The 22,539-nt window shown below is 34.7% G+C and overlaps 1 protein-coding gene across 2 annotated transcripts; it reads right to left on the bottom strand.

Moving 5' to 3' along the window:
• Window positions 1-5,369: 5,369 nt before the first annotated feature.
• On the bottom strand, window positions 5,370-11,729 carry LOC135598920 (protein BTR1-like). Of its 2 annotated transcripts, XR_010481739.1 has the most exons (9): window positions 11,484-11,729; window positions 9,489-9,727; window positions 9,314-9,414; window positions 8,891-9,081; window positions 8,222-8,337; window positions 6,525-6,668; window positions 5,991-6,052; window positions 5,692-5,910; window positions 5,370-5,598 (listed from the first exon to the last, which is right to left on the bottom strand). XR_010481739.1 is itself a non-coding variant. In XM_065093408.1 (8 exons), the coding sequence occupies exons 1-8, from the start codon at window positions 11,563-11,565 to the stop codon at window positions 5,823-5,825; spliced, it is 1,023 nt and encodes a 340-aa protein (XP_064949480.1). In that variant the 5' UTR covers window positions 11,566-11,729; the 3' UTR covers window positions 5,635-5,822. The 2 variants fall into 2 exon arrangements, 1 of the variants encoding a protein (XP_064949480.1); XM_065093408.1 differs by lacking the exon at window positions 5,370-5,598 and having other exon boundaries at window positions 5,635-5,910.
• Window positions 11,730-22,539: the final 10,810 nt, after the last annotated feature.

The following is a 22,539-nucleotide window of genomic DNA, read 5'->3' on the forward strand; positions in this document are numbered from 1 at the left end:
TCATTTACAACTGCAAACTGTCTTCTGCGCTTTTACGAACAAGGTTCTGTGCAGTTTACGTTTACGTCTTGATTCTGTTTATAACTACAAACTGATTTCTGCGAACGAGTTTCTTTGCAGTTTACGTTTACGTCTTGATTCTGTTTATAACTGCAAACTGATTTCTGCGAACAAGTTTCTTTGCAGTTTACGTTTACGTCTTGATTCTGCTTAGACGTAAAACTGTGTTTTAGACGTAAACTACTTTTGAACGTAAAACTACGTTTAGACGTAAAACTGCGTTTAGACGCAAACTGCGTTTAGACGTAAAATTACGTTTAGACGTAAAACTGTGTTTAGACGTAAAACTGTGTTTAGACGCAAACTGCACTGCGCTCAGACGCAATCTGATCTTAGACGTAAACTGCGCTCAGACGCAAACTGCGCTTAAACGCAATCTGAGCTTAGACGTAAATCTGCGTTTAGACGCAAACTGCGCTTAGACGCAAACTGCACTTAGATACAAACTGTGAATCAGCTTTTGCATCATAATAGTCTTTGTCGAACGAACGCAGCTTTCGGTTTTAATCGCTGTAAAATTTCCGCTGCACTAATTCACCCCCCCCCCCCCCCCCCCCCCCCCCTCTTAGTGCTCTCGATCCTAACAATGAGTTTCATGTGCATTTGGCCTTACGCCTTCATTCTAGCTGATTTATCTTAACGCAGGTCAAGTTTTTTTGACTTACACATCTTATGCGCATTTAGTCATGTGTCTCCGTCATAGCAAATTTATTTTAGCGTGGGTCGGGATTTCCCGACTCGCGCATCTTGGGTGTATTTGACTTCGCACCTCTGAACATAGCAGATTTATCTTAGCGCGAGTTGGATTTTCCCAATTCATACGTCTTGAGTGCATTTGGCATTGTGCCTTCGTCATAGCATATTTATCTTTGCATGGGTCGGGTTTTTTCAACTTATATATCTTAAGCACATTTGACCCTACACCTTTGCCGTAGTAAATTTATCTTAGTATAGGTTAGGTTTTTCTGACTCATATTTTGGGTGCATTTGGTCTTGTGCCTCTATCGTCGCAAATTTATCTTGGCACCGATTAGATTTTCTTAACTCACGCGTCTTAGGTGCATTTAGCCTTATACCTCCACCATTATGGGATTATCTTAGTGTGAGATGGGTTTTCTTGACTTATGCATCTTAGATATATTTGGCCTTACACCTATGTCGTAGTGAATTTATCTTGGAGCGGGTCAGGTTTTCTCGACTCACGTATTTTGAATGTATTTGGCTTTACACTTCTACCATAGCGGATTTATCTTTGTGCATGTCTGGTTTTTCTGACTCACGCATTTCAGGCGCATTTGGTCTTGTGCCTCTGCCATAGTAGATTTATCATAGCGGGTGTTGGGTTTTTTTTTTGCTCACATATCTTGGGCATATTTAGCTTTGCACCTCGGGCATAGTAGATTTATCTTGGCATGGATTGGGTTTTCCCAACTCGCACATCTCGGGCATATTTGGTCTTACATCTCTACCGTAATAGATTTATCTTAGCCCAAGTCGAGTTTTCCTAACTCATACATCTTGGACGTATTTGGCCCTATGCCTTTGCCGTAATGGATTTATCTTAAGCACAGTTTAGGTTTTCTCGATTCATACATTTCAGGTATATTTGGCGTTACGCCTTCATCATAGCGGATTTATCTTAGCATTGGTTAAGTTTTCCTAACTCATACGCCTTGGGCACGTTTGGCCTTGCACCTTCGCCATAGCATATTTTGAATTTTCCCACCATGGTGAGCTTCAAATCTTCTCTCTATCATGATGGATTTTAAATCTCTTCTCCGCCATAACAGATCTCGAATCTTCTTACCATGATAGGCTACAATTCATTTTTCGATTGTGGCGGATTTTAAGTTCCTTATCCATCGTAGTAGATCTCCGATTTTTCCATTGTGGCAGACTTCAAATCTTCTTTCTACTATGACGAATTCATATCCCTTTTCTATTGTAGTAGATCTCAGGTCTTCTGACCATTATAGGCTTCGAATCTTCTTTTTGATGTGGTGGGTTTTATGTCCCATCTTCATTATAGCAAATCTCAGGTCTTCTCGTCGTGGTGGGCTACAAATATTATTTCCACTGTGAAGGATTTCATATCCCTTCTTTATCGTAGTATATCTCGGTCTTCTCACTATAGAGGGCTTCAAATTTTCTTTCTTCCATGATGAATTTCATATCCCCTCTTAGTCGTAGCATATCTCTGGTCTTCTCACCATGGCGGGCTTCTAATCTTCTTTATGTTGTGATAGATTTAATGTTCCTTCTCTGTCATAGCGGATCTTGGGTCTTTCCTTTATGGTGGGCTTCAAATCTTCTTTTTATCATGGTGAATTTCATATCCTATCTCTGTCGTAGTGGATCTCAGGTCTTCCTACCATGGCGAGCTTCAAAATTTTTTCTGCCATGATATATTTCATGTCCCTTCTCTGCTATAGCAGATCTCGAATCTTCCTGCTATGACGGGCTTCAAATCTTCTTTCCATTATGACAGGCTTCGGCTCCTCCTACCATGGCGAGCTTCAAGTCCTCTCTCTATCATAGCAGATTCTAGGTCCTCCCTCTACCGTGGTGGATTTTGGGTCCTCCTGTCATAGCGAGCTTCAAGTCCTCCCTTCAATATGGATGATGTCGATTCTGATCGATACACAGCTATGCTCTCCGTCGAGGATGTCGCGATGGATCTCATCGTCGATGATGGTCTTGGTAGTAGACCGAGGTCGAGCTGGTCGATGAGTGCTTGTACCTAGCTCTTCTTCTTCAAGGTGGATAGTGATCACGACAGTCGAAACTTTATAGAGAACATCACGGTCTCTTCAACAATGAGCATGGGGTATAGGAGGTTGTCCTACATGATGTAATCAGAGATCACCTTAAGGAGCTACCCCTCGAGGTTCTCGCTGTTAAGAGTGATGACACCCTACAAGCTCTCTTGCTGCACCTTTAGGGAGTCATCCATTAAATCTATCAATTAGGTCTCGGATTGGGGCGGTGCAGAGCGGTGATGCATTAAACTCTACCATTAGGGAGCGGGGTGCTCATTCGGCTGGTAGTTTTGTGGACCGCGGATAATCCTAAGATGTAAGCATCATGTCGATTAGGGGGATTCCAACGGGCGCTGATGTCAATGGCAGTTGAGGCATTGTTCATGGTTGAGATGAAGGTAGTAGCGGGGCAACAATTTATAATGTACACGTAAGCATCTGTACATAATGGGTGAGATTCATGAACACCTCGGTGGAAACGAGCACATGGTTCGAGTTCATCCTTGGGGTGAGGGGCTTGGGTCATTGAACATATGCCAGTGCCTCATCGACATTTGTGCCACGATTGATGTATCTACATATGGGAAGGATGATAGTTGCTCTCTTGAGTAAAAGTGTTGTGGGTTAGAGACAAAGCCTCCTCGTTGGAGCATTCATTGAGAGGGTTGGTAAGTGGACGTTTCTGCAACATTGAACCCTCATTCTAACATGAAATTGTTAGGGAAAAATGTCATTAACATCTTAGTTAGCCCAATATGGTCCAAACTTGTGTATATAGGATTGTTCAAAGTAACTTCGAGATGGCTCCGAGGTGGAGGTGTCAAGCTCCCGATGTGGAAATATTACGCTCTCGAGGTGTCATCTGACAAAGACTAGGGTCGGAGAGATTTATCGATTTGATCCCTCCGATGCTAAAATTAGTAATATGAAGTTTCTAAATGTGGGTTCGAGTAATTTAAGAAAGGAGATTTTTTTTCTCATTTTTTTATTTAGGATGTATTTTTATACTTTGAAGAAGAGAGAAAATTTGTGATATCCTTCCTAATCATAAAAGAAGGGAAGAAAATTTAAAATTATTTTATAATAAAAAGAGATAAGAAAATTTGTGATTGTCTTCAACAGCAAGAAGAAAAATTATGTTTCTTTCTTCGCTTTGAATATTTGTACACATAAGCGAACGATGGATGACTTGAATGACACGTGATAATTACATGCCAGTTGATAGTACGAAGGATCTTGTTTGGATCGTGAATCGTTTAGGTTTGCTCAAAGTTTTTTTGAACGAGATTTCTTGAATCTATGCTGCAAGCTCATAATGCGTTTGATAAAATGCCGTGCGTTATCATTACGTGAATGTTCGATAGAAGTCGCGATGAATCGTGACAAAGGAGATCAGAAGGTTGGAGGCTTATGAAGAATGCTTCAAACCTTGACAGTCACTTCCAAAACCTATCATGGTACACGACTTGTACATTTGCAGAGGCCGGTCCCATGAAGTTTTATTGTGATCTTTAACCTACTGGTACACTACTATTAATTGATGCCAAGATCATTTGGGAAAAGAAACCTTCACCTCACTACTGTCTATAAAATGGAAAAGAGAGTCTAGTTTTAACTGCAATACAAGAAGAAAGCATGTTAAGTTGCATTAAAGATGTGTACATATAGTAGTCAAATCCAGTTTATGCTGCCAAAACGTATTCAAATTTGGATACGTGTGTTAAACCATAGTGATCTAAATGATATTAAGTCAAGGCCTCGAGATCCCATCGTAAAAGGCCCCTCAATTGTGCTCGACATTCAATTGACATCTCGTGACTAAAACTAACTTAAGAGTTAGAATAGTTTGATTGGGTATGTCTTCGATCTAATTTTTTAGGTTCGATACATCTCAAATCACATGGATTCAATACTTTTTAATATTAAGAAGTATTGAATCCTTCTAGAACTTTTATTATTTATATATTTTTTAAAAATTGTTATTATTTTTGGGTGAAATTTTTCCAAACATTTTCAACGTAAACCTCACCAGCCTTCTTCCCTCATGTATATAAAGTGAAGTGTCTGTCACAAGAGATTGGCACTGATGGGCCCATCATTGATGAATCCTTAGTTTGTAGATATCCTAACGGTTAAAAGTAAAACAAAGGATTATCATACCTTGTTGTTTCTGATGATCCAATCCAATCCTAACTCAATATAAAAAGAGTGATTAGTAGTATCACAATCACAAGCCCTCTTCTTGCAGTGTTTGCTTTTACCAACACTACCATTTGATGTCGCTATGGTTGTCGGTCATCAATCGGCCCTGAGACGCTCCCCCTCTCTTCTACTCTTCTTCTTACTTCTCTCTTTTTTCTTATTCCTCTTTTTTATTGCCTTTCTCTTCTTGCTTTCCTCCAGTCTTTTCTTCTTCCTTTCTCTTCTTATTTCTCCTCCATACCTTCCTCTCAATTGGATACATTGATACCAATGGGGTTACATACCAATGGGCACCAATGGAGTCTAACATCATCAAATGAAGCATTAGATTACTATCGAAAAAACCTATGAAAAGAACCTGAAGGTTTGATAAGTAAAGAATATCATTATTAGCAGCCTTCCATCCAACAATAAAGCAAGTTGTGTACAATATCTATCAGTTCCATTCGTTCTTGGCAAGTAGTTGACTAAACTGCACAAAATTTCTTGGAAGTCTTAACAGTTAGTTGATTGAAGAATCCACATACTGACGAGATTCTTCCTGTTCCCACAAAACTATTCTCCACTATGGCAATTTCTAAGAAAATGTCACAAGATAACAACTCATCAGAGCTCCGGGAAACATCCTTAAATTTTGTATTACAAAGTACACATCTTGCAGTATCAGTACCTGAAAAGACATTCAAAATTCCCTGGATGAAAGACTTTTCAGCCTTATGGTTTGAATAAGGATTCTCCCACGAGAGCAGTTTCAATAAACCGTCCAGTTTATGCAGCGTGGTTAACAATCAACAGGTTTTGTCATCTCTCAGAATTAGATGAAACTTTTTGCATTATCATGGCCTCAGCAGCACGAATTGCCTCCGATGATCCAGATATTGTAACTTTCCTGCATATTTAGATTGCGTAACAATATAGAAAACAACAGTTTGTACTGAGAGAGAAGAAGCAGACCAAGAATTTTTCTACCTTTCTGATGTGCCCGTAAAGAAATCACCTCTATCTGATATCTTGATCCTAGCTCCGCTAACCTGAAAATTAGAATTTCACATGTTGAAAAAAATCCAACGATTGATTATGGTACAATGAGCAACATTAATAGAAACTCAAAAGTAACATTTTAAGACCGGTTGACATAGTAACAGGAAGGCATGGTAACATTAAAAAATAAACAAAAACTTCTGATGAAAAACATAGAATTACACAATCTCATTATCCTCGCATTAAATCCTTTCCCATGAGAACATAGAAGAAGTTATTACAGATTTTAAATCATTGAGCATATATATGTAAAAGAGATGAGAATAATAGTCCACATATATGAATAAAGATTGTAAAACATTCTGCCAGATTGTAAAACCACGTCTTTCCGATTAATATATCTGTAATGACTACATACAGACTATGATCATTTTATATCAAGCTTCAATTAGAAAAAGGACCTACTTTCGCAGTCTAAGACCCAGGACTGAAAAAGCAGAAATGCAGTGTACTTTTTCAAACCTGACTAATATCCATAATGTTCCTTCCCCCACGACCAACAACAGCACCAATATGCTCATCTGCAATGCCAATTGTCACCAAGTTACTCTGGCCTTCATGGGGCCCACGAGGTGATCGTGATGGAATAATAGGTGATCCCACACCCTGTTAAACGATCAACTTGAAGCATTATTAGACAATCAGCAGTGAAATCGAATTAGTATAATTATCACATAACGCCTTTGTGCAACATGGAAGGAAACATGATAGTAGAGACATGACTTCAAATAAGTGTAATAGCAGTGTACAAGAGATATCAAACAGTGGCTACAACTACGAGCATGCATATCTAGACCTACAGTTCTCGAGGTCAAAACACTCCTTTTCTGCAGTCGCATTCACAGACGAACATATAACTTGCAGATAGGACCAACCTTAACACATCCAATGCAAGGCATTTCAAACAAAACGACTCCAGAAGGACTAAAAGATAATTTAAAGTTATGGTATGTTTCAATGTGCAAGTGATAAAACATTGGCGGCTCCAAAATCCCAATTTGAGTTTTTGATGCCTTGACGTTAAATAGACTGTAAAACATTTATAGGGTAGAGATATAGGAAACTTAATGAGATCTTTGAGTCATATATTGCAGAAATCTAGCACAAAATGCTTTCTTTCTAATTGCTGGTTCAGAAACAAGTTATTGGTCTAGATCTGGTTCACCAGTTTTTATAATCTGGTTTTTAACTAAACAAACTTCATTGTAGTGCAAATTATAGAATTTGCCAAGCCCTCTTTAGTGGATCAGCCAGCATTGCGTTGAAATAATGTATCAAGGTGGTACAACAAAAGGTCCAGAGAAGCAAGAAACAATTGTATTATTTCAAGTAAACTTTGAATTTCTTTACTAAACTACTTGATACTTTTTATATGTATAACTTTGATTCACTATCTTAAACCAATTGATACCCATCAAACTAATTAACTCACAAACTTGAAGGTCTTTGGCCACCAAGAAATAAGAATTAGCACACCCATGGATATTAGCATATTACTATGATCCAGAAACACCAAAAAATATCCTTTCTTGATATAGGTGCTGACAATTATTTGCTTTTACGAACTGTACCATCTGATTCATCCATGGGTGTAGCAAAATAAACTAACAATAAAAAAACTAATTTTCTAATAAGTTTTATTCATTGGTTAAGCAGAAGTTATCATGGTCATCCCATTTACCATCATTTACCAGTCCACATATATTGTCTTTAGGTTGTTTGCTTAATATGCACCAATTTAGCATCTCCAAAATTCAAGCATTCAAACATGATAAAGACCATCTAGACCACCATAATTGAAACTTACACAAACAAGTATTTCATATCTTTGAGAAATTCTAGATGTCTATTAAAACGTATTTAGTACCTTGGTGTCAACATACTTGTGTATAGGCCCAATATGGAAGTGTCATACTGGCATGCCGACCAACAGGTTAGCATCAGCCAATCAAATGGGAAATGCTCAGCATGTCCATAGAACCATCACAAATGGCACCTACTGTAGCCTTGTAATCGCACTCAAAATTTGGCAATAGAATCATTTGTCAACCAAAACATGAAAACTAATGCTACTTCATGAAAAGATCAATAAATGTAGTAGTAATTATGAATATTTTGTCTTATCATGAACTAATATATGCGAAGATAGTATTTCTGACCTTATTACTTGGATATTTTCCTTCAATTCCGTTGGGTCCATAACTCACTGGGCAGTATGCAACAGAAGGAATCATATAGCCAACAGGAACACCAGGAAAACCAGGTAAGCTAACACCTATCAAGAATTCCAGTAGGCAAGCAAGTCACTTAACCTTCATAAGATTCTGAGACATTTTAAATCAGTAACCTATTGATACAACAGGAACATATTAAATTCTGATTATATAAACACACTTAGCAGTCTTCAAGCAAATCCAGAAAAAATTGCAGGAGGTTCTCATGCTCTTTTATTTAACAGTGCAATTTCATTGGATGCCTCATAAGGATCTTTACTTACAACACCCTTTTCATGACGAATAATAATTAATCTCCATTGTTACATTACATAAAACCACAATCCATTCAAGTGGAGAACTGACTTATATAACATAATCCTCAGAGACTTGAAGACATGTAACATCAAACAATACAAGCCAAAGGACCCAGAGCACACCAAAGAAAAAAAGAAAGACTTCTTACAGCGCTTAGGCCAACAGAAGAAAAAAAATATATACAGAGATCTAGAATTTCCATTTAGTCAACTACAGCATCTCGTAGAATATGCAGAATTAGCGGCGGAAACAAAAAATCCACAAAAAGGAAGGACTTTATGAATATTGAAGACACACCTGAATATGTAAAAGGTGAGTTTAATGTTGGTGGATAATGAACATCTTCTATTAATTTTGCCAATATGAGAAAAATAGCACCCATTTGTTGTTCAAAAGATCCTGTCAAGGTAACCAGCCTATCATTTAGGCCAGTGCTATTATCTTGAGGCGATATTTTAATCCCAGCCCCGGAGTCTTCTGTAAAAGACCTGCAAAATTGATGGCATGCTTCAACCACTTTTAATCAGGAAACCGAAGGGGCACAAAAAGTGGTAGATGAGCATAAACGATGAAATGCTATAATATAATAAATCAGCCTGCAAAAGTGAAAATGGGAAACAAGGCCAATCTCAGCCTAAGAGCTAAAACTTATTTTCACCTAATTTCAAGTATCGCAATGGACAACTAACTATTAAGGAATATGATTGAACAAAAATATACTTTATAGTTGATCCGCCTTTTCCAATTATAGCACCACATGAGCTATTAGGAATAATGAGCCTGACATTTAATCTACCTTCAGCATCATTACTCTCTTCCACCTGTATGATGGAAAACAAAACTTCAGAGAGAGCATAGTTCTTAAAAAGAACTAAAATTAACATACAAACCATACCTCATTTAGCAATTTTTCCAGGATCAGTTCCATCGCCTTTACTACTTCACTAAATGACCCAGAAATCAATATTATTCTATCTGATGTTCCTGGAAAGACTTCATTATTACGTGATAGCTGAATACGAGCTCCAGATTGTGACTGAAATTCAGTAATTGTTGATCCACCCTTCCCAATGATACACCCTGCTGCCGCGTTTTTTACAAGAAACCTAATGCATGTGTGTTTCTCCTTATCATCTAAGAAGAATTTACTAAATCAGATTTATTGAAGAAACAAAATTCTGTTTCCATGTAGTATTCTTGCAAAGGGCATAAAATGCCAACATTATGCAGCATGGTTGAAACTTGTGACAAGTTAATACATGAAAGAAAAATATATATCTTATGGCAGCATAAAATTTTATATAAACAGCATAAAAAAGGCTTGCAGACTATTTTCTCAGACACTAAATAATGTTGTAGAATCTTTAAGGCAGAAAACTAACAATTCTCTTTCACCAGACTTTCATATGGATAGTGAGGAGACATGTTTGGAATTGTAAGAGATAGTTACCTGAAGATATTTAAACAATAGACAGATGATATTTAATGTCTCAAAAAGCCTTGCACAAAGGCACAAAGTATAAAGATATATTTGGCAAGAGTTCTGCATATAAGAAGCAGTTAACTTGAACATCCATGCATATCTCCAACATTTTAATAGACAAGCCTCTAACAACGATGAGCTTCTATTACTTAGAGCCAGTTGTTCCTCATTTATAGTCTTTGTCTAATCTCATAAAGTATAATCCATCATCACTTTATATGTGAAGCCCAAGGACAACATGTAGGATCATAATTTAGCAAAGTCAATATTAATCTAGAAGGTTTTTGAACTTCTTTAAAGAACAAACGGCATGTCAAACACTCTAATGTCACACTAAAGGACTTTCGGTTTCAGAACATGCCATCATGATCGTTATGCTGAAACAACACATGCTGACCAGCATGGATTGAGATGGAGTCTGTTATATAATGGGACTTATGTCAACCTTATCTAGTGTTGGCACACACTTGCACTGCTGTCATGCATTTAATTTGGTATCTTATTTGCATGGCAAGCATGTGCAAAACTCGAAACATACTCTTAGTAATCTCTGCCATGTTGATAAAAAGTAGTAATAAATTAACATGATGAAGCAGATGAACAACTAAGTCATCCGGATGAAGTGAATAAGATAAGCACAAAAGAAGCATGCCTCTAAGCTGGACTTCAATACAAAGGATAAGCTACGATGCTGTAGAAGACCTAGGATATAAAAGATATGCCATCATTATCCCTTTTACATGAGCATCAGCCAAAGTGAAGTACTAAAATGGTTTATGCCTAAACCAGTAATTATACTGTATATCTTAGTCATTTCAATTAGAGGCTCTAAGATGGTGGCTAACCGAACTATTAAGAGAAACATGCAAAGCGCTGACCACAAGAGAGTAAATTAGTCTCTGGACCATCAATGGTATTAGTCAAGTCATTATACGGCCCACAGGTAAGTCACAGAGAGATTGTAGCTCAAACAAGCTAGTCCGTTAATCCACTCACGCTGTTCCGTCCCCAAAATCAAGTCAATGTCAACGAAACCCTAATCTCTTCCTGTTCCAAATCATCCTTTCAATCTAGAACATCATGAAACTGGCATACTTCTCAGAACAGGTTACACAAAGCATTAAAGCAAAATTTTCGGAGTTCTGCTAGGGTCCTTCCTTTATAGGATAACATCTATGCATATGACTACTATTCTTCCAACAAAGTTAGAACAAGCACCATGACGCAGCACAATCTCACTTGCTTTTCTCGTCATATTTTCCGGTATAATGATACCACACCACAAAACCCTCCGATAACAACTACGCTTTCGTCTATCCACATTCGCATAGACTAAAACACAGCCGTCTACGAGATCAAGAGGAGAAATTCAAGAATCGAAGAAAACGAGAGGCGATCCGGTTTTACCTAGGAGTGGGGATCTGGAGCGCTGCGAGCGCCGAGGGGCGGTGTCGGGAGAGGAATCACCGTGCAGGTCGGGGGACTCCATGGCGAAAGATTCAGGGCAGCAGGGGAGGAGAAGGGAGAGGAAGGGTAACGGGAAGGGGAAAGGAATGGAACGCGTCCTTCTTCTCTCTCTCTCTCTCTCAAATCATGCGCGAAGGAAAGGAACGACTTCAGGGTTCTCCCTCGTCTTCCTCCTCGCCCGCCTCCCTTTTAACCGCGGTGACTCACTCCTTTGTTAGCTTGAGCCGTTGGATATACTAACCCCTCTTCTGTCGACCGTTCAAAGACTAAAAGAATTAACATCATTATACATCTCTGTTTTCTTTTATGAAATTAATTTGTTTTCAGCGAATTCTTCAGAAAAATCTTTTTTTTTTGTTTTTGTTTTTTTCTTCGTTCACTTCAGAAAAATTGACATCATTATGCACCCCTGAAAAAAAGTTTTCAGGGGTCCTCATCTTTTCATAATTTAAAAAATATCCTTGACGTGAAACAATAATATTTTTTATCCAACGGTCCACAAAAGTGAACATATCTAATTACTTTATTATAATATTTTTAAATAGATTTACAGTGTGTTCTAAATCACTATAAAGATATTTAAAATCTTAAACCTACCATAAAAATCTGTTTTCATTCTTAAGCCAATAATGATAATTTTATTTAAATTTTTATTTTTATATAAATTAATTTCTATTAATTTTGAGCCAAAGTATCTCAGTTTTTTTTTTTTCAAAAACACTAAGTATTATAAATAACATAACGTGTTCTGTGTTGAGTTATGTTCAAATGTATTCCGGAAATTATGAAAAGATGAAGGCACCCTTAGAAAATCTTTATAAAAAAAACAAAACCTAGAAAAAAAAATTCAAAAAAATGTTTTTTTGGGGGGAAAAATCACCATTTATCTTTTTAGTCTTGATTGTAAAATATTATTAAATACTATTTTGTTCTTAATAAACTCCAACTCTGCTACTTTGGCGGTTGATATAGAACATCATTGCAAGCTATTTCTGGTATTAATTGAAGCGATGCACCAGTCGTTGTCTGTACTTAGTTCAGCTTAAAAGTACCCCCGCGTGGCCCACTGCATGATGGTGGCATTGTGTGTCACGAACGCTGAAAGAGTAGTAGGCCCACATTATCTACTGCCCGCAACAGTATTCAATGTCAGAGGGAAATGTGTCCTTTTGAAATTTATATGGCCTTGTGCATGTATGTTATAAAATGTTAATTATGTTCAAAAACGATATGATAAAAATTTCTCACCTATCGAGATTGATTTGATTCATAATTTAATAAATTTAATCTCGGGTGAATTTATATTTTTTTTACTTTTCTCAGAAACCATATTTTTTTAGAATTTTTTTTAACAGTATCCCCTTTTTTTTAATAGTATCCCCTTTTTTTAGAATTTTTTTAGAGATGAAGTTTATGAGTGGCCAACTTTTATATCATCCAAATCTTTCTTTGCTTTAGCCACCATCAATGCTGTATTTCAAGAATGACATAATCTTTCTTTTAAGGTTCTAAATCATATTGTTTATTCTTATAATTTATCTTTATCATCGTTATCTTATCATCCCTGTTCGTGCAACTCATGCAAATACAATAAAATGTACAAGCTTCCATTTTCTACATCCTCTCACACAAAGTAATTTGCCTATTAGACTTATATATTCTAATGTTTAAGGTCCCAATATAATCTTATAATAGATTTAACTACCATGTTATCTTTATTAACCATGTCATAAAGCACATGTGGTTATTTCCCATAAAGCAAAAATATGAAGTATTTATCATTTTTTCGAAGTTCAAACTTATTATTGAAAAGTTCTTTTAATAATTTATCATTTTATTTTACTCTGATAATGGTGGTGAATTTTAAAAACTTCATAACTTTTTTTTGAAACAAATGGAATCTCTCGTTTTCTTACCCCTCCATATACTCCTGAGCATAATGGGACCACGGAACGTTGTCATCAGCACATCATCCAAACTAGTCTCACACTCCTTACTCAACTTCCTTACCTCTTCAATTTTGGTCTCATGCATTTGTCATATCAACTTATCTTATCAATCGTATGCCTACACTAGTTCTAAACATAATTTCACCGTTTGCAAAACTATTTGAATTCACTTTTAACTATAGTAAATTACATATTTTTTGGTGTCTATGTTATCTATGGTTAAAACTTTACACTCATAACAAATTGAAAGCCTGATCAAAAACATGTGTCTTCCTTAGATATTCCACTAATCAAAGCGCTTTAAAATATTTTGATCCATCAACCAAAAGAATTCTTATTTCTCGTCATGTTGATTTTGTAGAATCTATTTTTCCTTATAAATCACTTGACCCCCTTTTACCTAGACTAACTTTTAATAACTTTGTTGATTGGGTTCTATAAATTTATGAGCTATCTCATATTATCATTCCCATTCAGGTTGAAACATCAACCCCACCCACTGATCCAAAAATTTTATCCACTCAGAATCCCACCAGGTCCTTCCTTAATGGTACATGATGAACAACATATCATCTTATCCATCCAACTACCTTATGTATCACACAACAAGAGAATTCACAACAAGGTTTGGTTTCAGTACCCTATACTTCAATTTTTTCTCATTCAATACGTCCTAGAGATGGCATTGACCATATACCAATTCATCAATAGTTACTAGATCCAAAAATCAAGTTTTTAAACCAAATAAATGTTTCTTCATTTTCATAAAACAATTTCAAAAATTTATTTATGAGTCTTCCACTATTAATCAAGCCTTAAAAATTCTTGAATGGTGAACTGCAATGTCTAAGGAATATAATACTAGTTACAAGTGTCCTGCAAGTCAATCACATGAGTAGTGGTATGTGTAACACGCTGCATAGTCTTTTTGGTTATTATTATTTTTTTTTTATTTTATATTATCTGATTAATATATTGTGATGTTCATGTATCTGTGCAATGAGAATTGGATCATGATAAAATCATGATAATGAGACCAATTCGCCTATAAATATAAACCCTAAATATTCTTGGTCATAGGTTACTCGAGATGGATATTAAGATAATTGGAGAGACCGGTATATTATATACTCGTTCATATGATGGAGGAAGTTAGTCTCATTGTGGCTTGTGTGGGGATATTAGGGATATAGCGTAGGTGCTCATTGGAGAATGAGTTCACTGAATGATCCGCTTACGGAATGTTTGATGGTTATTGATATCTCATCATCAGGCAACAGTTCTGTGATCCTAGTTATGTGTCTAATTTTTAGACTTGAGATACCAATGATGCCCTAAATGGGCACTCTACTCTTTGATATTGGACTTATAGGTTTAAAAGTTCTAGATCTAACACAACCTGTCATTGGGAGTGGTAACCAACATTACAAAAGTAATTGATGTCAATAGAGGATCATCCACTCTCGGTATCATGAGAAGAATGTCCTGCTTATTCTCGCTTAAGCAAATCCTTAGCTATGGTCATTCGAATTGAGAAAGAAAGAGTTCTCCAAGAGAATTCGATTAGAGAAAGGCTTAAGTAGATTTTGTTTGGGCTTAACAACACCATGCTCGGTATACGATCTTTAGGATATTAGATGGATGAGGGACTATAGATACATGGTAACTAAGAGCAGATAAGTCCAATGGATTATATCCTCTTACACCGTTTGGGGACTATGGCGCAGTAGCCTAGTATATCCATAGTCGATAAGTTGAGTGAATTATTATAGGTTGATAATTCATTAAATCAAAAGGAGTTTTAATATATGCAACTCATGGCCAGCTCAGTATTGAGCTTAGAGGGTCACATATATATGGTGGATGATACAATAAAGATTAGATATGTGATATCCAATAAGCCTTTGTTTTATTGGATCCATTGGGTGAGACCTAATAAAAGTTTAGAGTTGATAGTTGGATAAATATCCAATTTCTATTAAGCTAGGGATAATTTGATGGAGATCCAGTATCCAATATGCTAGGATAATTAGATAGAGATTCATTAGGTTTAGTAAAGAAGGCTCTCTGTAAAAGAGATATGAGACTAAAAGGGTTATAAGGTTGAACCGCTTTAGCAGCCAACTCCCTAACCTCTCCCCTTCTTCCTCCAGGAATCTGTCCCCCCATGGTGTGAGAGGACAACAAAAGATTTGCCCCTTTGCTGTTGCCCCTATTTGCATGGTGGTGTGCAAAAGTGAGGAAAGAATACCTTATGCGAGGAGGTGCGTCGTCGCTTTATCCATCGTATGGATCACCGCTAAAGAGGAGCTTGCGAGAGCTCCTTCATCCACAGACTTGGATCTGCAATCTCTCTTAAGTGAGAGCGTCTCACGAATCTTATACAATTTTTGGTTTCAAGAGTTTTTCGCTCTCAATCGTCACATAAAGATCTTATATCATTCTTTTGGGAAACTAGTTTTATCTTCTAGTTTTTGCTATGTATGTGATGCTCTCCCAAGGTTTTCCAATATATAATGCTTTATTATGAAATGGTGCATGAGACTTAATCCCATCCCATTCAAGTCAAAACCTTATAGGGTGCAAATGGATTTTTCGTATCAAACGAAATCCTGATGGATCCATCAATAAGTATAAAGCAAGACTTGTTGCAAATGGGTTTCATCAATGTCCAAGTATTGAGTATCATGACATATTTAGCCTAGTTATGAAACCAACAATAATTCATATTATTTTATATCTTGCTTTGTGTAACAATTGGGACTTTGATAGTTGGACATAAATAGTGTATTTCTTTATGTTCATATTTTCGAGGATATACTTATGAAGCAACGTCAAGGCTTTATTGATCAGAATCTCTCTTAACATGTTTGTAAGTTGTGCAAGGCTCTTTATGGTCTCAAGCAGGCCCCTCATGCTTGGTATTATGAACTTCGAATATATCTAGTTTTAGTTGGATTTCATAATTCTCAATATGATAATTCATTATTCATTTATTCTCGTGAAGGTATAATCATATTTTTACTAGTTTATGTGGATTACTTAATTATTACTAGTAATAAACTATCAATAATTAATCAATTTATTCAATAACTTGGAAATAAGTTTTCTATCAAAGATCTTGGCCCCTCAGCTATTTTCTTAGTTTTCAAGTAATCCACATAACAAATGGTTTATTTCTTTCTCAACAGAAATATATTCATGACCTTGTTGATCGTACCAAAATGCTTGAAGCTAATATCGTTACTATGACAATTTCTATAAGTGTTCATCTTCCTTATCAGTGCTAATCTTAATGATACTATTGAATATCATCAAATTGTTGGTAGTATATAATAGTTGACATTTACTTATTTGAATATTGCATATATAGTGAATAAATTATCTTAATTTGTATACAAGCCTACTTCCAGACATTTGTTAAATGTCTACTTCGGTACTTAAAGGGCACCATTAATCATGGCTTATTTATCTAAAATGACTATCCTTTATTACTTCATACATTTTTGGATGTCGATTGTTAGGTAATAAGAATGACAAGAAATTTACTAGTACTTATATTATATTTCTTGATCACAATATAATCTCTTAGAGTTTTAAGAAACAATGCTCTATTGCAAGATCTTCTATAGTGGCTGAATATTGAGCGATTGCTTCTACAACTATTGAACTTTGTTTGATTCGATCATTGCTATATGAATTATTTATCACAATCTTTAATCCTCCATCTATATATCATGATAATATCGGAACAACATATCTATATATAAATCTTGTTTTTCACTTTCAAATAAAACATATAGTTATTGACTTTCACTTTATTCTTGGCAATGTTCAAAATGATGAGCTACATGTCTTTTATGTCTCATCTTCTAATCAACTTACGGATGCTCTTATCAAGTATTTATCTCATCAGTAATTTTTTATACTTTGGTCGAAGATCGATATATCTAATGGGAGCACCATCTTATGGGGAATATTATGAAAGATATCATTGAAAAAATAAATCATGATAAAATGATCATGATCCTCTTAATATTTTAATAATGTATTATCATGATTCTAAATTATAAAATTTATGATAACATATTATCATGATTCTATCAATAAAAATTATGATCTTCTAAATCATGAAATGATTTAATGAATATTTTATATTTATTATTTATTAAAAATCATATAATTTTTATATTTTATAGTCTCTCTTTATGTATATAAATTCACATTCACCATTAATAAAATTAAGCAAGTCATTTCTTCTCGATGAACTGATAGGTGGAGTTGGTCGTCGTTGAATGTGCAGTCGATGGCGATCCCGTCCTTGAGATTCGTGAACTGCATCCAACAATTATTACGCCAAGAACGTATGTCAACATGCATGCAGAGAAGCTTAATAGGTGAAGGGGCCCGATTGTTAGATTACACGTGACATTATTTAATTATATAACATATATGATAAATGTGAATGAAAGTTCAATTACCGTAGACTTCCTAAAAAGATAAATAGGAGTCCGATTGTTAGATTACACGTGACATTATTTAATTATATAATATATGATAAATGTGAATGAAAGTTTAATTACCATAGACTTCCTGAAAAGTTAAATAGGGAAAATTTTCATAATTATTTATCTTAGATGCTATATTTCTTGCCAATAAATAAATAAAATCTCATAGAAACTCCTATTGATAATGTAAATGTATTATCAATTTCTCTTGGTCCTTATTCCATAGCTTATAATAGTCTTATAAAAGGTAAGAAGATAGGAAAAGGCAAGAAGAGTTCTTCTTATATATCTTATGTATCATTATTTTCTTAGGAACAAACAATAGTGTGTTTGTAGATCATAAGAAAGATTTTTCAAATGAGGTATGCAATTATAATATTTGATCTATGATTATTTGATTTTAGTTTATGATATTAATTTTTTTTACATAATAACATAATTATAGTTTTTATGATTACAATTAGTATTATAGTTTATTTTAAAATCAATTATCTTAGATCACAAAAGCTTTAGATATTTTTTTTGTTATCACCCATCGCTCGTAAAAGGTGATCTAATCTATTTTATTTATTACATCCACCCTAAAGTTTTTCGTATAATAATATAATTATAGTTTTTATGCTTAGTATAAAAGTTTATTTTGAAATCAAATACCCTAAATCATAAAAGCTTTAGATTTATTTTATGTTATCAACCTTCATTTGCAAGGATGATCCAATCTATTTTGTTTATCACGTCCACCTTAATTAATTATCTGCTCATGGCTGATAAAGGTTTATTTGTCCAAACGGATAAAATTACATACGGAAGGTCGCTGCCATATCGTAGTCGATAGGCTACATCAGTAACTTACTATCAACAATGTCGCTGTTAAAAGTCATAACCTTCCTTGGTCATCGACCCTACCACAGGTAGGGGCACTGCGGGCAAGAACATTACAAGCAGCGACTACCATTGCACCGGCACTTTCATCGGCTCTATTTAGGGCAGCGACGAAGTAAACAACAACCGTGATTGTTGCTTGCTATTGACGGCAACACAACAATGATGGACGGTGGTGCAACGTCAGGATGCTGGTGACTGCACATCGAATCGGTAGGAAAGCATTGCATGTGGTGGCACTGGCACTAGAGCGTGACTACCTTGTTCAGGACGATGACCACAATGTGGGCCATAGTGGTGTTACTTGACTGCATGATTAGTCACCAAAAGGAATTGCGGGTTTCGACACAACAATGGTACAATGTCGTTGGCGCGATAGAGGGTCGCACAAGCGGGGGGAGGTGCCATTGGATGTCGCAACGTTGATATGGATATGGGTGGTAGTGATAGTAGACAACATAGGCGAGCGACAATCGCAGGTAGACGACTTGGGTAGTAGCTCCATTGTGCGTATGCGGCTTATAGATGAGGGAGGATCAATTTTGACCAAATCTTTCTCTTTAGATTTTGATTAGTTTCTTAATTTTGACTTTAGTCAAAATTAAATTTTGATATGATTTGACCTTTTTTTTAAGTCTTGGCGGAATTTCAATTGAATGTGATTCATATTTTGGATATCCTTATGTGATTTTGACTTAGTTTGGTCAAAATATCGATTTTGACAACCATTTGATTTTAACTTAAAGTCAAAATCTAATTTTGATCTCGATCTTAACCCTGATTTAGATTTTAACTATTGAATAGTGATTTTAACCAGGTCACTACCCACAATTCAATTTTGACTAGGTCAACTTTTCTCCATTTGATGTTGACCAAATCTTGATATAGTCAACTCCTATTTTTTCACCAATCAAACCTAATTTTGCTGTGTCAGAATTGAAGTTTGACCAATTTTGACCTTTGTGACTCCTAATTTTTTACTAGACCTAGATTTTGGCTGTGGCATGGTTAGATTTTAAACGCAACCTGATTTAAACCTACTTTGATAAGAATTTAGGTTTTTGATTGATTTTGACCGATTTTAATCTTGGGCAACTTTCATTTTTGACTTATCTAATTGGGTTGAAGTTTGATCCAAGCTCAATTTGAATAGTCTAATTAAAAAAGATTAATTAGCCTAATTTAACATTCAATATAGAATTAAAAATAATATCAATTATAGAATTATTTTATAGTTTTTCATATGAAAAATTGGTTTTCTGATATCTAAATTCCAATTATTTCTTTTGGATATTTATGTAGTTATTCATATGCATATTAAAAATTATGAAATTTTTTTTATGTAAAGGCATGAATTTTATTTTATCGTGATTACAATCATCATATAATTTTTTCATGCTGATTAATATTTAATAATTTATTTTGATTATTAAATTATTTTTATATAATTAATATTAAAAATTTTGATAAATATTATTTATAATTTATATTCGTAAGTTTTATTTATCTCATAGTTATCAAAGCGACATAGGATGATAGGCTTATGGGTATATATTAAATCTCATATTTTGATGATGAAATCAATTGATAAAGTTATGATCTAATCAGCGTTTAAGTGACGTAGGACTAACTTTGAACATGGAAAGATAAATCGATTGAAACATGAAGAATCAAACGTTTGGCCGAAGTGGATTATGTCAGAAGATTGAACGTTAAGTCGAAGAATTGGTCGACCTGCCGGAAAGACTTTGTGTCATGAGTTCGGGCATCAAGCCGAAGAATCGAACATTACGCCAAGGAGATTGGATGTTGCGAGAGGTCAACATGTCGATTAGACAATATGCCGAAGGAGAAGACGATGCGCCAAAGGATCAAACGAAGCATTGGATGAGCTGATAACATGCCAGTCAACATAGGATTATAATCGATTATGTTTAGATTGAGGTAGTTTAGGTCTAATTGAGTTAATTTCAGGTATAACCATACTAACTCAATTAGAGCCCCATTGGACTTGATATGAGATTAAGTTACACTCATTGGGAGGCTCATTCAATGACCTAAAATTGGGTTAGGTGGTGTCATTGCCAGAACAAGCGATGGAACTACTTGTGAGATGAAAAAGTACGAAATGTACTTCTTTTGAAAGACCTGGCGGTAGTACCACCAGTGTCAAGCAGTGGTAATGCCTAGACACAATCTCCCTCCCTGACTGTGTCAGGTGGTGGTACCACCTAGTGTCAATGTTGTAGGTGGTTGTACCATTAGTATCCCGAAAACTCGAGGATTTAAATTTTGGCTCCAATTTTTTAAGTCATTTGGGGTCTATAAATATCCCACTAATTCTTGCTTAGGTAAGCAAGAAAAATCATAGAAAGGAGGAAAATTTTTTTGTGAAAAAAGAGCTATAATCTCTCTTGAAATATAGAGTTATTTCCTCGTAGTGTTTAGAAGTTCTTCTAAATGGAGAAGTGAGATCTAAGTGTAAAAGAGAGAGGTGTAAATGTTCTCTCATAAGGCTATGAAAAAGAGAAAGAATTGTAAAAAAGGTTATTGGTCTTCGCCCGTTAAAAGAAAATCGTTAGTGAATATCGATGGCCTTAATGGAAGAAGAATCGAGAATGGACGTAGGTCGCAACGATCGAACCACTATAAATTCAGTGTGTTTTTCTTTCATATTTTTCATTACCATTACTTATTGATTTAACTATCTACTACTCTCACTTGTTCTCTAAAGTTTAAATGTATTTCCGATACGATTTCATCATTCAAAATTTTTCAAACTAACATTTTTACAAAAGCACTAATTCACCCCCGTCTCTTAGTGGCGAAATGGTCCTAATAGTATCAATTACAATAAATATTTTATTATTTATAAGATATTTAAATATAATTTATATTATTGTATTAGCCTTATAGTTACCAAAGTATTTTTAGACTAATAAATTTATAAAATTACATTATAGAATTAGTCTTAAATGATATTAAAAATTATTCAAAATGATATGTATAATTAAAAATTTTAGTTAATTCTAAAATAATATCTATTTTGAATCATGAGGTAGGATAATACTATTTTGAATATCCTTATAGTTTAAGTTTGTATATTAAAAGATAGCAACATTATTCTATAAGGATAATATTAGTCTTTTATAATAGTAAAATATTATGTGAACATTATATATGCTAATATTTCACCTAATGTAAAATAAAGATGATATCAATAGTTCAACATTTATTGAAAACTCAAAATATTAATATATATTATTATAGTGGTATTTCCTATTATATTATTGTGCTTCTAGTATCCTTATATCTTTTTAGATGAAATTATTATAAATGACTTGAGCATATACAATTTATATTATGTATATTAAACCTTATTTGGATTTGTTGGAATGATCACAGATTTAACTGTTGAAAAATTTATGAAACTAATAATTAAAATAAATAATTAAGAAATGTCTATTTAGGCTTAGCCTCACGACAATTACTAATAATATTTAGATATTTTTATAGTATATAACTTACACACTAAAATTTGTTAACAAGCCATTAATTGATATATTAATGAAATAACTAACTACAGGTCAGTATTATAACATTCGAGGAATTCTATGACATATCTTTGTTATAATTGATAAAACTGTTATACTAAAA

Source organism: Musa acuminata, chromosome BXJ2-1 (genome assembly GCF_036884655.1).
Source record: "Musa acuminata AAA Group cultivar baxijiao chromosome BXJ2-1, Cavendish_Baxijiao_AAA, whole genome shotgun sequence".
NCBI lineage: Eukaryota > Viridiplantae > Streptophyta > Magnoliopsida > Zingiberales > Musaceae > Musa > Musa acuminata.

Bases quoted from the DNA above. Each gene is read 5' to 3' on its own strand.
- LOC135598920 (XM_065093408.1), bottom strand. From the start codon at position 11,565: ATGGAGTCCCCCGACCTGCACGGTGATTCCTCTCCCGACACCGCCCCT. The intron at 6,053-6,524 runs GTTTGAAAAAGT...TCTAATTTTCAG, and splicing joins ACATTATGGATATTAGTCAG to GTTAGCGGAGCTAGGATCAA. The intron at 5,911-5,990 runs GTAGAAAAATTC...CTAAATATGCAG, and splicing joins TTTACGGGCACATCAGAAAG to GAAAGTTACAATATCTGGAT.